This window comes from Schistocerca cancellata, chromosome 1, assembly GCF_023864275.1.
Source record: "Schistocerca cancellata isolate TAMUIC-IGC-003103 chromosome 1, iqSchCanc2.1, whole genome shotgun sequence".
NCBI lineage: Eukaryota > Metazoa > Arthropoda > Insecta > Orthoptera > Acrididae > Schistocerca > Schistocerca cancellata.
This window is the reverse complement of record NC_064626.1, coordinates 1,154,557,115-1,154,570,030: the sequence shown is the minus strand read 5'-3', so window position 1 is coordinate 1,154,570,030 and position 12,916 is coordinate 1,154,557,115. Positions and strand designations below refer to the sequence as shown.

Below are 12,916 nucleotides of genomic sequence, written 5' to 3'. Positions count from 1 at the left end.
AAAAAGGACAGGTATACACTCGCGCGCGCGCGCGCGCGCGCGCGCGCGCACACACACACACACACACACACACACACACACACACACACACACACACACATCCATCCGCACATATACAGACACAGCAACAATGTCTGCTTGTGTCTGTATATGTGCGGATGGATATGTGTGTGTGTGCGAGTGTATACCTGTCCTTGTTTCTCCTAAGGTAAGTCTTTCTGCTCCCGGGATTGGAATGACTCCTTATCCTCTCCCTTAAGGGCATTGGCCTTTACAAATGTCTGCTTGTGTCTGCGTATGTGCGGATGGATATGTGTGTGTGCGCGAGTGTATACCTGTCCTTTTTTCCCCTAAGGTAAGTCTTTCTGCTCCCGGGATTGGAATGACTCCTTACCCTCTCCCTTAAAACCCACATCCTTTCGTCTTTCCCTCTCCTTCCCTCTTTCCTGATGAAGCAACCGTTGGTTGCGAAAGCTTGAATTTTGTTTGTATGTTTGTGTGTCTATCGACCTGCCAGCACTTTCGTTCGGTAAGTCACATTGTTCACACAGTATGTCCAATGTAGGCTTTACCAAATTTACCTGGAATACTGTAAACATCCAGTTTATGGTGTTCCAAAGTCGTCTTTTGCCATACCTAATAGTGCATTTTGGAAAACGCATTTAATGTTATGTCGTGCCAGGATTCTGCCGATTTTGTTTGATACTTTCCTGGAATGCAGCAGATATGCCATTGTCTTTCCTCCTCGTCATGCTCTGTTTGCTGGGCCTGTACCTTCTACTTGATTGGATGTTGGATTTGTCTCTTGCCATATCCATTTTTCTAGAACACTTCCTTAAAGTGGTTGAGCTCCATTTGTAGACTTAGTGTGTTCGATAGTGAACAGGTCCTATGTACCACTGTATGTAGTCTCACCTCAGGTCATAAAGGATGATTGCAGTGTGGAGATATAGATTGGGGGTGGTTTTCCTGTAGACACTGTGTCCTATAGTGCCATCCATTTTGCGGTTGACTAAGATGTATAGAAAGAGGAGTTCACTATTCTCTTCCTCCTCTATGGTAAATTTGATATTGCAGTGCTGATAGCTAGGGTGTTGGACTCCTGAAGTTATTAGCTCCCATGTGACCACATCACAAATGTGTCATCAACATACCTGAGAAAACATGTAGGCTTCATAAACAGGTTTGCTACAACCGGTGATACAGGGCGCCATTTCAATGCTATACGTTTGTTTGTAACAGTCATCTCTGACGAGAAGGGATGTTGATGTGAGGACAAATTCGAACAGATTAGTCACTTTTGGAGGCATTTCTCCCTGATCAACATGAGGGAATGAGCAAGTGGCATTCTGGTGAATAGGGAGACCGCATCAAAGCTCATGGTGCGGTCCTGGTTACAAAGGCATAGTTCTTGCAGCTATTGAATGAAACATACAGAGTTCCTGATATGGTGCTGACATTTAACGGCTTCAGAGCTTAATACTGCCCTTAGATGTTTGCCCAACTGGGTGATAGGTGTGCGTATGTTACTCACAATTGAATGTAGAGAAACATCTTATTTGTGAACCTTTGGTAAGCCATAGAGCCTTGATGGTGCAGCAGCTCATGGGCAAAGCAGACTGGCATAGAACTCAATGGTCTTGTCCATGTTATTGGTCAGATTGCTCTTCAATTTTCTGTGTGCTGAATCTTCGAGTAGGTTGTACATGCTTTGTTTATACTCTAACAGTGGAAGTAGTACAGTGGCATTTCATTTGTTTGCAGTTAGAGTGACTACTTCAGGATCATTCCATAGTTCTCAAACAGCAGCTATTTCTGCTTTCATGATCTCCATACTTGGTGGAATGACTCTGTGATCATATGACTCCATTTTCTGATGTTTTTCTTTGCATCATCATTGTGGAAGGTGGAAATTACATTCTCCTCCTGGATCGGGAATGAAGATGGATTGTAAATCCCCCCCCCCACACACACACACATCTGTAAAATAATATTCTTTTCACCAAAGAGCTCATCACATCTGCATATCATACTAGGGGTGACATGATGCACAGCCCCCTACCATCAAAGTCAATTAATCCAGAAACATCACTTGACATAATAGCTTTCGTACTAAGTTGTTATAATGTAAGACTTCTCTCGGGTAATCTGTAAGGCAAACATACTTATTACCATAAGTCTTAAGCCACAAATACACCTTGTCACTACAAGCACTTACACAGCCTCCAGATGCACTGCTTTTAAAGCCCAAATCATCTTCATCATATTCTTTATATCTTAAATAATTTTCATAATCAGGCATAAGAACATTGTGTACTTTAATATACTCAGTAGGTTTTCTGCTACATTGCCCACAAAATTAGTGTAGCATTGTTGGATTCAACTTTTTTTGTGCTTCATGTTCAGCTAGTTCCTGTACGCATTCCTCCAAACTAGTCAATGTGTTTAGGGCACAAATTACTTCAGAAAATTCTTTATTTTGTTCTAAAATTTCTGCTCATTTTTGCATATCTGAGATTTGATCATTTAACATCTTAGGTTCATTGTTTACCTCTCTAAACTGCTCATTCACTTAGTTTCTTACTGAGTTACACAAATTATTCAATTCAGTCTGTAACTTTTTAGTCAAATTTAATATTATTGTTTCCACATTAGAAATTTATCTACTTTTGCAGACTTTCCCTATGTTTTTAAATTTGAGAAATTTGTATTTAACTTTTTTAATTCCTTTTCTTGGTTTGCAATACTATTTGCCAACTCTTCTAACTTTCCTAATATTTCTGATAAACTGCCTTGCATGTTGTGGGTGGTGTAACTAGTGTTGTTGGTTGCACTCCATGTACAATCTATCACCTGGTTGCACGTGTGTGCCAACTTTATGCAGTGCCACTAAGCCATGCCATGTGACTTCTTCTTCTTTCGCAGTTGGTGCAGGTGCTCAGAGAGAGCTCTGACATATTGAAGCTACTGATGTTACATAATCAGGTTTAGGATAATTTTTCTGTGTTATAACAGCAATGTTTCCATTCTACATTTACTTTTACAGTTGCTGGTAATGCAAATTGCTCAGAACTTATGGCTAACAATAGATTAGAACATGTGTGTATAATTATTTGACATGAGAGTCTGAATGAAAGTTCTGAAATCTCCTTCATTTGTTTGGACATCAACAGTCTCGTCCACATCTTTTTCTTTTGAACTCCCGTACCACCAAGCTGCAACACCACAGCATAAGTGGGCCTTCACAGCAGGTGGAAACCCAGAACCATGGGTAAGAGGAGACTTACCACACAGGACGAGAAGGGAAGACATTGTTGGGAACAGCATTGGACAAGATTTGGGAACCTGAGAGCTTAAAGGTGGAAGACAGGGTAATATGCAGACAGAGATTATTGCTTAAATGTCACACATGAGTCAATAAGAGTGAAAAGATAAGTGCATTGTACATAATAGAGGTAAGAGGGGGTGGTGAAAAATAGGTGGGTAAGACCATAAAAGATGTAGAAACCTAAAATGGAGTGAAGCAAAGAGTAGTTACTGTGAAGAAATGCTGAGACGGAAGAAATTAATGTAAATTAAGGCCAGGTGGGTGGCAAGAACCAAGGACATGTTGTAATGCTAGTTCCCACCTGCGGAGTTCTCAGAAACTGATGTCTGAGGGAAGAATCCAGATGGAGTGTATGGTGAAACAGGTGTCAAGGTCACGATTGTCATTTTGTAGAACATGGTCTGCAACATATTAGTGTGAGTCGCCAGTATACACCCTCTGCCCATGTATTCATCCTAATTGATAATGTTGTGGTACTCATGTTGATGTAGGAGGCCAAACAGTGTTTACATAACAGTGGTATACCACGTGTCATTTCACAGGTGGCCTTCACTTTGATAGTATATGTTTTGCCAGTTACAGGGCTGCTACAGGTGGTGGTAGGAGGGTGCATAGGGCAAGCCTTGCAGCGGGGATTGTTACAGGGGTAGGAGCCAGAGGGTAGGGAGATGGCTGCAGAAGGAGCACAAGATCTGCCAAGATTACTGCGGACATTGGGAGGGTGACAGAAAGCTATTCTAGGTGTGATGGGCAAAATTTCAGACAGAATAGATCTCGTTTCAGGGCATGATTTTAAGAAGTCATGGCCCTGTCGAAGTAGCCGGTTAACACATTCCAGACCAGGATAATACTGAGTCGCAAGTGGAGTGTTCCAAAGTTGTTTTTTGGAGGGATCAGCAGTACCAGGGCTGGATGTGATGACCCGGGAACTAATTTTTAACTAGGCTGGTAGGGTAATTACATGCAGTGAAGACTGAGGTGTATTGCTGTAAAGAGTCTGCATCTGAACAAATACATTTACCTCAGATGCCAAGGCTGTATGGGAGGGAACGTTTGACATGGAAAGGATGGCAACTGTCAAAATGTAAGTACTGTTGTTTGTTGGTAGGTTTAATGTGGACGAAAATGTGTAGCTGGCCTTTGGTGAGGACGAGATCAACATCAAGGAAAGTGGCATGGTATTCAAAATAGGACAGTGAGATGTAATTGGGAGAAGGTATTCAGAGATTCCAGGAATTTTAGCATGTTGGATTCACCAGAGTCCATATGGTAAATTAATGTATTGAAACCAAACTAGGGGCTGAAGACATATAGATCCCAAGAAAGTGTTCTCCACGCAACCCATGAAAAGGTTGGCACAGGAAGGAGCCATCCTGGTTCCCATGGCCATACCCTTGACCTGTTTGTATATCTGCCCCTCAAAGGTGAAGTAGTTTTTAGTAAGTATCAAATTGATTAAGGTGAGTAGGAAGGATGTCATAGGTTTGAATCAGGTGGGCACAGACTGAGGAAATGTTCAGCAGCAGACAGACCATGAACATAGGGGATGTTGGCAAATAGGAAGGTGGCATCAATGGTGACAAGCAAGGTATGTAGTGGGAGTAGGACAGGTACGGATTGCAGACGGTGTAGGAAATGGTTGGTATCTTTCATGTAGGAGTGGAGTCTTTGTATTATGGGTTGCAGGTGTTGGTCAACTAAGGCAGATATACAGTATGTGATAAAAGTATCTGGACACCCCCAAAAAATATACTTTTTCATATTAGGTGCAATGTGCTGCCACCTACTGCCAGGTACCCCATATTGCAACCTCAGTAGTCATTAGACATCATGAGAGAGCACAATGAGGTGCTCCACAGAACTCAAGGACTTCGAATGTGGTCAGGTGATGGGTGACACTTGTGTCGTACACATGTACATGAGATTTCCACACTCCTAAACATCCCTAGCTCCACTGTTTCCAACTTGACAGTGAAGTGGAAACTTGAAGGGACACATACAGCACAAAAGCGTACAAGCCGACCACATCTGTTGACTGACAGAGAGCACCGACAGTTGAAGATGGTCATAATGTATAATAGGCAGACATCTATCTAGACTATCACACAGGAATTCCAAATTGCATCAGGATCCACTGCAAGTACTGTGACAGTTAGGCCAGAGGCGAGAACCTGGATTTCATGGTCAATCAGCTGCTCATAAGCCACACTTCACACCAGTAAATGCCAAACAACACCTTGCTTGGTGTAAATAGCGTAAACATTGGACAATTGAACAGTGGTAAAACATTGTGTGGAGTGATGAATCACGGTACACAAAGTAGTGATCCGATGGTAGGGTGTGGGTATGGCGTATACCCGGTGAAAGTCGTCTGCCAGTATGTGTAGTGCCAACAGAAAAATTTGGAGGCGGTGGTGTTATGGTGTGATCACATTTTTATGGAGGGGGCTGGGACCTCTCGTTGTTTTGCATGGCACTATCACAGCACAGGCCTACACTGATGTTTTAAGCACCTTCTTGTTTCCCACTGTTGAAGAGCAATGTGGGGATGGCGATTTGCATCTTTCAACACAATCAAGCAACCCCTCATAATGCACGGGCAGTAGTGGAGTGGTTACATGACAATAACATGCCTGTAATGGACTGGCCTCCACAGAGGCCTGACCTGAATCCTATAAAACATCTTTGGGATGTTTTGGTACACCGACTTCATGCCAAGCCTCACCGACCGACATCGATACCTCTCCTCAGTGCAGCACTCCATGAAGAATGGGCTGCCATTCCCCAGGAAACCTTCCAGCACCTGATTGTACATATCCCTGTGAGAGTGGAAGCTGCCATCAAGGCTAATGGTGGGCCAACACCATATTGAATTCCAGCATTACTGATGGAGGGTGCCACTAACTTGTAAGTCATTTTCAGCCAGGTGTCCAGACACTTTTGACCACATAGTGTATGTTTAGTTGGTGCTTTGAAACCAGCAACTATAGGACAGCTGGGATGACTGGATTTGTCGATCTTAGGAAGAAGGTAAAAGGTGGGGGTGCGTGGTTTGGATGGGGTGAGAAGTTCAATAGATTGAGGTATTAGTCCTTGTGAGGGACTGCAGGTCAGTTTGAATGACAGGGATGGGGTCTTGTGGCAGACACTGTATTTAGAGGTGTCAGACAGCTGGTGTAGACCTTCACTAACATATTCCTTTTGGTCAGTTACTACAGTGGTAGATCCTTTGTCTGCTGGGAAGACAATGATGGAGTCATCAGCTTTTAGGGGACGTAGGGTCTGAAGTTCTGCAGAGCACAGATTAGGGTAATGTAGGGACCTAAGGAAGGGTTGTGAAGCAATGGTGGATGTGTGGAATTCTTGGAAGTCGTTAAGGTATGATTTTGATGTAGTGGTGGTGGATCGAGTTGGGATCATGGTCTGAACTGTTCAAGGCAGGGTTCAATGTCAGGTTTGCTGTTGGAAAGGTTTTGGGGTTGGTTTGCAGAGTAATATTTCCAATATTACATGTGAAGGAAAGGAGGTCTTTCACCAAAGCTGCATGATCAAATGCAGGTTTAGGGCTGGAATTGAGGCCCGTAGATAATACAGATAATTCAGGAGAGTGGTTTGGATGAGAGGTTAAGGGCAATGTACTGTAGTGACTGGTTCTTGGGATTATGGGTTATTCTTGATCTGGGAGACAGTGGTGAAGGCTGTGGGATGTTAAGGAGGTTGGCCAAACTCGGTTTGTAGGAGAGGAGTTGTGGGTGATGGTGTGGCCGTTTAGGGAATTGCACAGGGACAGGAAGGGAAACACCACTGTTCAGGTAGTTTAGGAGAAGCTGGGATAGCTTTTTGAGGCGAAGTCTGGCATGTTGTTGCAGTTTGAAGTTGGCTTGGCAAATAATACCATTCAAGGAAACTTGAGGGTAAGATAATTGCAGGATTTTTTAGTAGGAGAGAAGTCTGGTAGATTGGAAATTGGCGGATGAAGCATATCGGTCATAGATTGGCTGGGAAAGAGCAAGAGATTGCTGTATTTGAAACTGTAAAAGAGCAGGGTGTACATTAGGATTACATCCAGAAACAGTAACAGACACTGTTGTAAAAGAGAGCAGTAACACTTTCGCCAGATCTGCATCCATGCAGATACTATCCAGCGTAAATATTTCACAATATGTACCTTAGACAAACCGCTAAAAAGAAGAACTCTGGGTTAAGTAGGTATAATCTTATGTAGGAAGGACCTGGACATGATACAAGAGAACATAAAAAAAGATATTTACTTTGATAGTTACTTTTTATTTTCTGTATACCAAGATTAATCAAATATGTTTAATAAGATATGTGATCACAATACCACTACTTAAACGAAAATATATGAATAGGGATAAGTGGAACAACAGCCTGCTAAAATATTTTAAGATCAGTAATGGAAATTTGTTTTAAGCAAAGTTACAACATACAGGTGGTGAATGAGGAACATGGATTACGAACTTCTCAGTACTGTACGGGACAGTCCAAAATAAAAGAACTGTGGTTTTACAATTGAGAGAGAGCAGAATCCAAAAACTGAATCTTACAGTCCTACAAATGGCAACAGTTGCACACCTGTTGCAGTAAACTATACATTAAATTAAGATTTCAGTTTCAAATATCACTCTGAGTGATTGACACTTACAATGAAAAACAAATTATGTGCATTTTAGGTACTCACGTAGAACTGACAAAAATTGTTTTTGTAAACATTTTGAAATTCCACTTGTGAAATGTCAACAATATTTTAGGGCCATTGGTAAATATAGGAAATGGAAGAAGAAAACTGAGCAGGCGAGAGAGGGGGGGGGGGGGGGGGGAGTAGTTATTGAGAGCACAGAACAGAGGTATGATGGGGAAGTGAGAAGATAGCATTGTAAGGTTGGCAGTAGTTGCTAGTACTGCCTGTGGGAGCATGTTGGGACATAGGAGACAGGATAGTGAGCTGCAGCATTGGGAGGCTCTGCTGGGGCTGTGGAGGAGTGGAGAAAAGTAGAGAAGGGAAAAGGATTCTGCCAGTACACTGTTGCATAGGGCTGGTGTGGCAGCAGGGAAGGTTGAGGTCGGGGGTGGTGTGGGTGGTAGGAATCCAGTCAGTGCAGCAGTCATTGAATTCAAGCATATCATGTTGAATGGCATACTCAACAACTGGGTGCTCAAGCTGTCTCTTGGCTAGTTTGGCCATGGTCATTCGTGCGGACACACAACTTGTTTGAGGTCACGACCATGTAGAATGCCACAAACTGATTGCAGATAACTTGGTAGATCACATGACTGCTTTCTCATTTTTCCCTTCCTTTGATGGACTGGGAGATCCCTGGGAAAGGACCAGAGCACGTTGCAGTATGGGTTATGTTTTACATCTATTGCAGGATAAGCCCCATGGGGCAATTGGTTTGGAGCAGGGATGCCTTTCTAGATACATTATCTTATCATCTAAATAATACTATTCCCATCAGAAAGATAAATATTAATAAGAATAAGGCAAGACAGTCAAGACCCATGGAGTTTGATAATTCTACCAAAGAACTGAAAGAAAAAAATGTATATGATACAAAGAGAGACCAAAAACAATGAGCACAAACAATACAAGTACCTGTTTTGCAAACAAGTCAAAAGATTAACTCGAAAATACAAAATTCAGATTGTATCTCCAAGACCTGCTGGTCAATAGTAAATGAAATAAGAGACAATAAAACAAAACTGAAAGCTAATATCAACATACAGATATCTAATAACAATATTGATGTCACCAGTCCTCAAGAGATCAGTAACAATTTTAATGACTATTTGATAGATATCATAGAATCTGACTTTTGTACCATAGATAAAGTACTGTTGGAAGTCTTGCTGAGGACTTTACTGAAACTAATCAACTCCATGAGCTTGAAATCAAGGATATTTTGCAGCTTAAGCCCGTCTCACACGGAGCAAGGTTCGCCGCAAGTTTGCGAGATGGCGTGCATGCCTGCCAGCTTGCAGGGAAGGGAGCCGGCTATCTTCCATGCCGAAGCTCTCCCACGGTGCAAGATCGGCAGCTAGTTGTGTTGAGATTGGCTGCGTGTTGTGTCGAACGAAGATGGCTGCTTCAGGTACAGATGTTCAGAGCAAACTGGCATTATTAGCTCTTTTGGTGCTAAACGATGCAGAAATACATGCTACTGAGAGAAGAAGAAAGAAAGAATGGACGAAAAACTGGATTAAGAGGAGAAACGCTGGGAAAGGTGTGCTCTCCATGCTTCATAAAGAGTTGAGGTTAGTTCGCATAACACCTACTTTTGTTTGAAAAGTATCACCATTTCATTACTGTTTGACTTTATAAATATACCAATAATGACTGTTATATACTACTTTATTTTATAGGATAGAAGATCGCACATCCTTTGCAAATTTTATTCGAATGGATGTATTGGTATTTGAAGAACTGCTTCGTATGGTTTCGCCTTTGATTCAGAAGAAAGACACGGTGATGCGTCAGGCAATTACGGCGCGGGAAAGGTAAGTGCATTATTATATGTTCGAAACGGAAAGTTCATTTTTATTTATAATCCATTGTAATTTTACGATCAATCTGAGACATGTTTAATATGCGTCTCTAGGCTTGCTGTCACACTGCGTTTCCTAGCGACTGGAAACACTTACAAAGATTTGGCCTATTCTACACGAATAGCGAACAACACGCTCTCCCGTATGATACCAGAGACTTTGATGGCCATAGCAAGCGTGTTAGGAGATAATGCTATACAGGTAAGCTCAAGATAAATGCTATAAGTATTTGCTACGATTTTCTACTTGGTACGGCACGACTGTGAAGTAAAATGTAATTTGCAGTGTCCACGTGATCCTGCCGAGTGGAAAGTAATAGAAGATGGGTTCCACAGCCTCTGGCAATTCCCGCATTGCATTGGAGCACTTGATGGGAAACATGTCAAGTTTAGGCCTCTGCGCTCTGATGGTTCATCATTCAGAAACTACAAAGGTCACGACAGCATAGTTCTTTTAGCTCTAGTAGATGCTAATTATAAATTTTTGTTTGTGGACATTGGCAGAAATGGAAGAATGAATGATGGTGCAATATTCAGAGAGAGTGCCTTGTTCATGAAACTCATGGATGGTTCATTAAATTTGCCACCAAAGTCTCCACTTCCAGGTAGTGACATCTGTGTTCCCTACATGTTTGTGGCAGATGATGCTTTTGCGTTAAAGGAAAATTTAATGAAACCATATCCTGAACGTGACATGACACCTGAAAAAAGAATTTTTAACTACAGAATTTGTAGAGCACGTAGAGTTGTGGAAAATGCCTTTGGCATAATGTCAAACAAATTCAGAATTTTGCTGCAGACTATTCCACTATCTGTTTCCAAAGTAGAGCTCATTACAAAAGTGTGTTGCTTGCTACATAATTTTGTACTTGCCAGAAACTCTCAAGGATATATCCCTCCAAATGTAGATGAATTACCATGTCTTCCTGGCATTGCTACTCAGGGTGCAAATCATAGTGCAGCCAGTGCAAGAGAAGTGAGACCACATCTGACATGGTATTTCAATACTGTTGGCAGAGTTCCATGGCAGGAAAGGTGTGTTCAGGAAGGTAACAGATAATGGTTTAATATGTTTCTGAGACATTACCTTATTCATTGTTTCATTTTCAGTCCTTTGGCATATTGACAGTGATTTGTGTGTGTGTGTGTGTGTGTGTGTGTGTGTGAGAGAGAGAGAGAGAGAGAGAGAGAGAGAGAGAGAGAGAGAGAGAGAGATAAATATGAATTTATATGTATCTAGAGAGAGAGAGAGAGATAAATATAAATTTATATGTATCTCAAGCAATGATTGGAACCTGTGCAAGACCTTGCAAAAATCTTATCTTATTTTGTATAACAGCTCCACAATTAATTACCTGGGACATGTAGAGAGCCACTATTATGAAATAATATTGTTCTTTGATGGTTATGAAGAAGGTATGGAAAGACCTACTAAACATTTATGTATCCCAAATTAACAGTTTTGGAAGACTGTATTTGTGGTAGTAAGGTACTGCACAATATTTTTTTCTGATTGATAGCACTTGGATGTATATGCTTATTTTTATTTTACTTATTTATTTATTCATTCATCCAAGGATCATTTAACAATTATCTGGTATTTGTCACCATAATACAATGGAAAGACATAGTTTGTAAATATACATATATGTGTACATATAAGTATGCTTTTGGGATAGAACAGCTGGTTGGTTGTGGCCTTGACACAACCTTGAGGAGGGGTAACATAAATCAGGATGGCCAAATAGGGCCGGCTACAACCTCTAAAATATGAGGTTACTGTTCTAACAGTTGGATTGGCTCATCTGTTTAGCCCCTATTGTACAATGTTCTTTGATTTAAGTACTGTCTGTTCCAGATAACTTATAATACAAATGTGGTTTTACTGTTCACTTTTGGACACGGAACAGCATTTAGTGATAACTCTGGATCACAAATTTGCTGCTTTACACTGTGCTCTAACTTTAGTCTGCTTGGAAAACTGGCTCCACACTGGTAGACATACTTCTATTCCCACCTCTGTCCTGAGTCTTCATCCCCTATCATTCACTTCAGATATTGGCACAGGATTACAGTATTTTACGGTGTCGGGATGATGATGTTATCCCATATTACTATTAACCGCTTCCATTAACACTGTATCAGTGATTCCCAACCTTTGTGAAACAATGTTTCTGCATGGAGTCAGATATTAGCTACTACCCATGCACATTAATTTTTGTTGCTACTACTTTTTGATAACCTCTTTTTTATAGAATGATGGTGGTAGTCTCAGAACAACATGTTAAAATTGGTTCATTGTACTCCTGTTTGTAAGCCACTTGATCTTTTAGACTCCTTGCATTTGAAATACCAGTAACTAGAAGACACCACTTTGCTACTGTTCTGCGTGAGGACTTAATAATAATAATAATAATAATAATAATAATAATTTGTGTGGCACAATGGCAAAGTGCCTTTCTTTTGATGTGATGCCACTTCGGCAACTTGCATATTCCTAATCTAATACTTTTATCAAGATGGGACACGTCATTTTTGGCAGCTCCTCACATCACTGAAAGGGGAATGCTACACTGAAGGCAAACTGAAAATTTTTGTGGTCTGAACAGCCTTAAATTTTGCTTCCTGTTTTCAGGCACACTATCACCAGCCTCCTTTAGCAATGTAAGAACTATTACCTACTTTCTATTAATTTTGATTTATGTTTGAAACTGCAAAGAGAATAATGAAGCAATATATGGTTAAGAGAACTATGTACAACTCTGAGAATATATTTAGGCATTTATGAGGTTTCAATGTTGTCATAGATGGCTGCTACAAGGTATGTGCATTTTTTTATCAGTTGCATAAAACTTTCTTAATCCGTATGCATGTATTCAAGAATATTGTCTATATTTCTATTCAGACAATAGATGTCTGTTTTTGTGTGAAAGAGATTTTCTGCTGTTCGTTTCTGTTTTTCTGTTCCAGATGCAGCTGCCGATACACCAACTACATGATAGGATTCACGTTCAAGAATGCT

General features: G+C 41.0%; 1 protein-coding gene across 1 annotated transcript; it reads left to right on the top strand.

Annotated features, from left to right (window-relative positions):
* The first annotated feature begins 9,348 nt into the window (after positions 1-9,348).
* Positions 9,349-11,051, top strand: LOC126093298 (uncharacterized). Its single transcript, XM_049908711.1, has 4 exons — positions 9,349-9,604; positions 9,713-9,847; positions 9,949-10,096; positions 10,181-11,051. Exons 1-4 carry the CDS (start codon positions 9,354-9,356, stop codon positions 10,952-10,954), a joined length of 1,308 nt encoding a protein of 435 aa, XP_049764668.1. The 5' UTR covers positions 9,349-9,353; the 3' UTR covers positions 10,955-11,051.
* Positions 11,052-12,916: the final 1,865 nt, after the last annotated feature.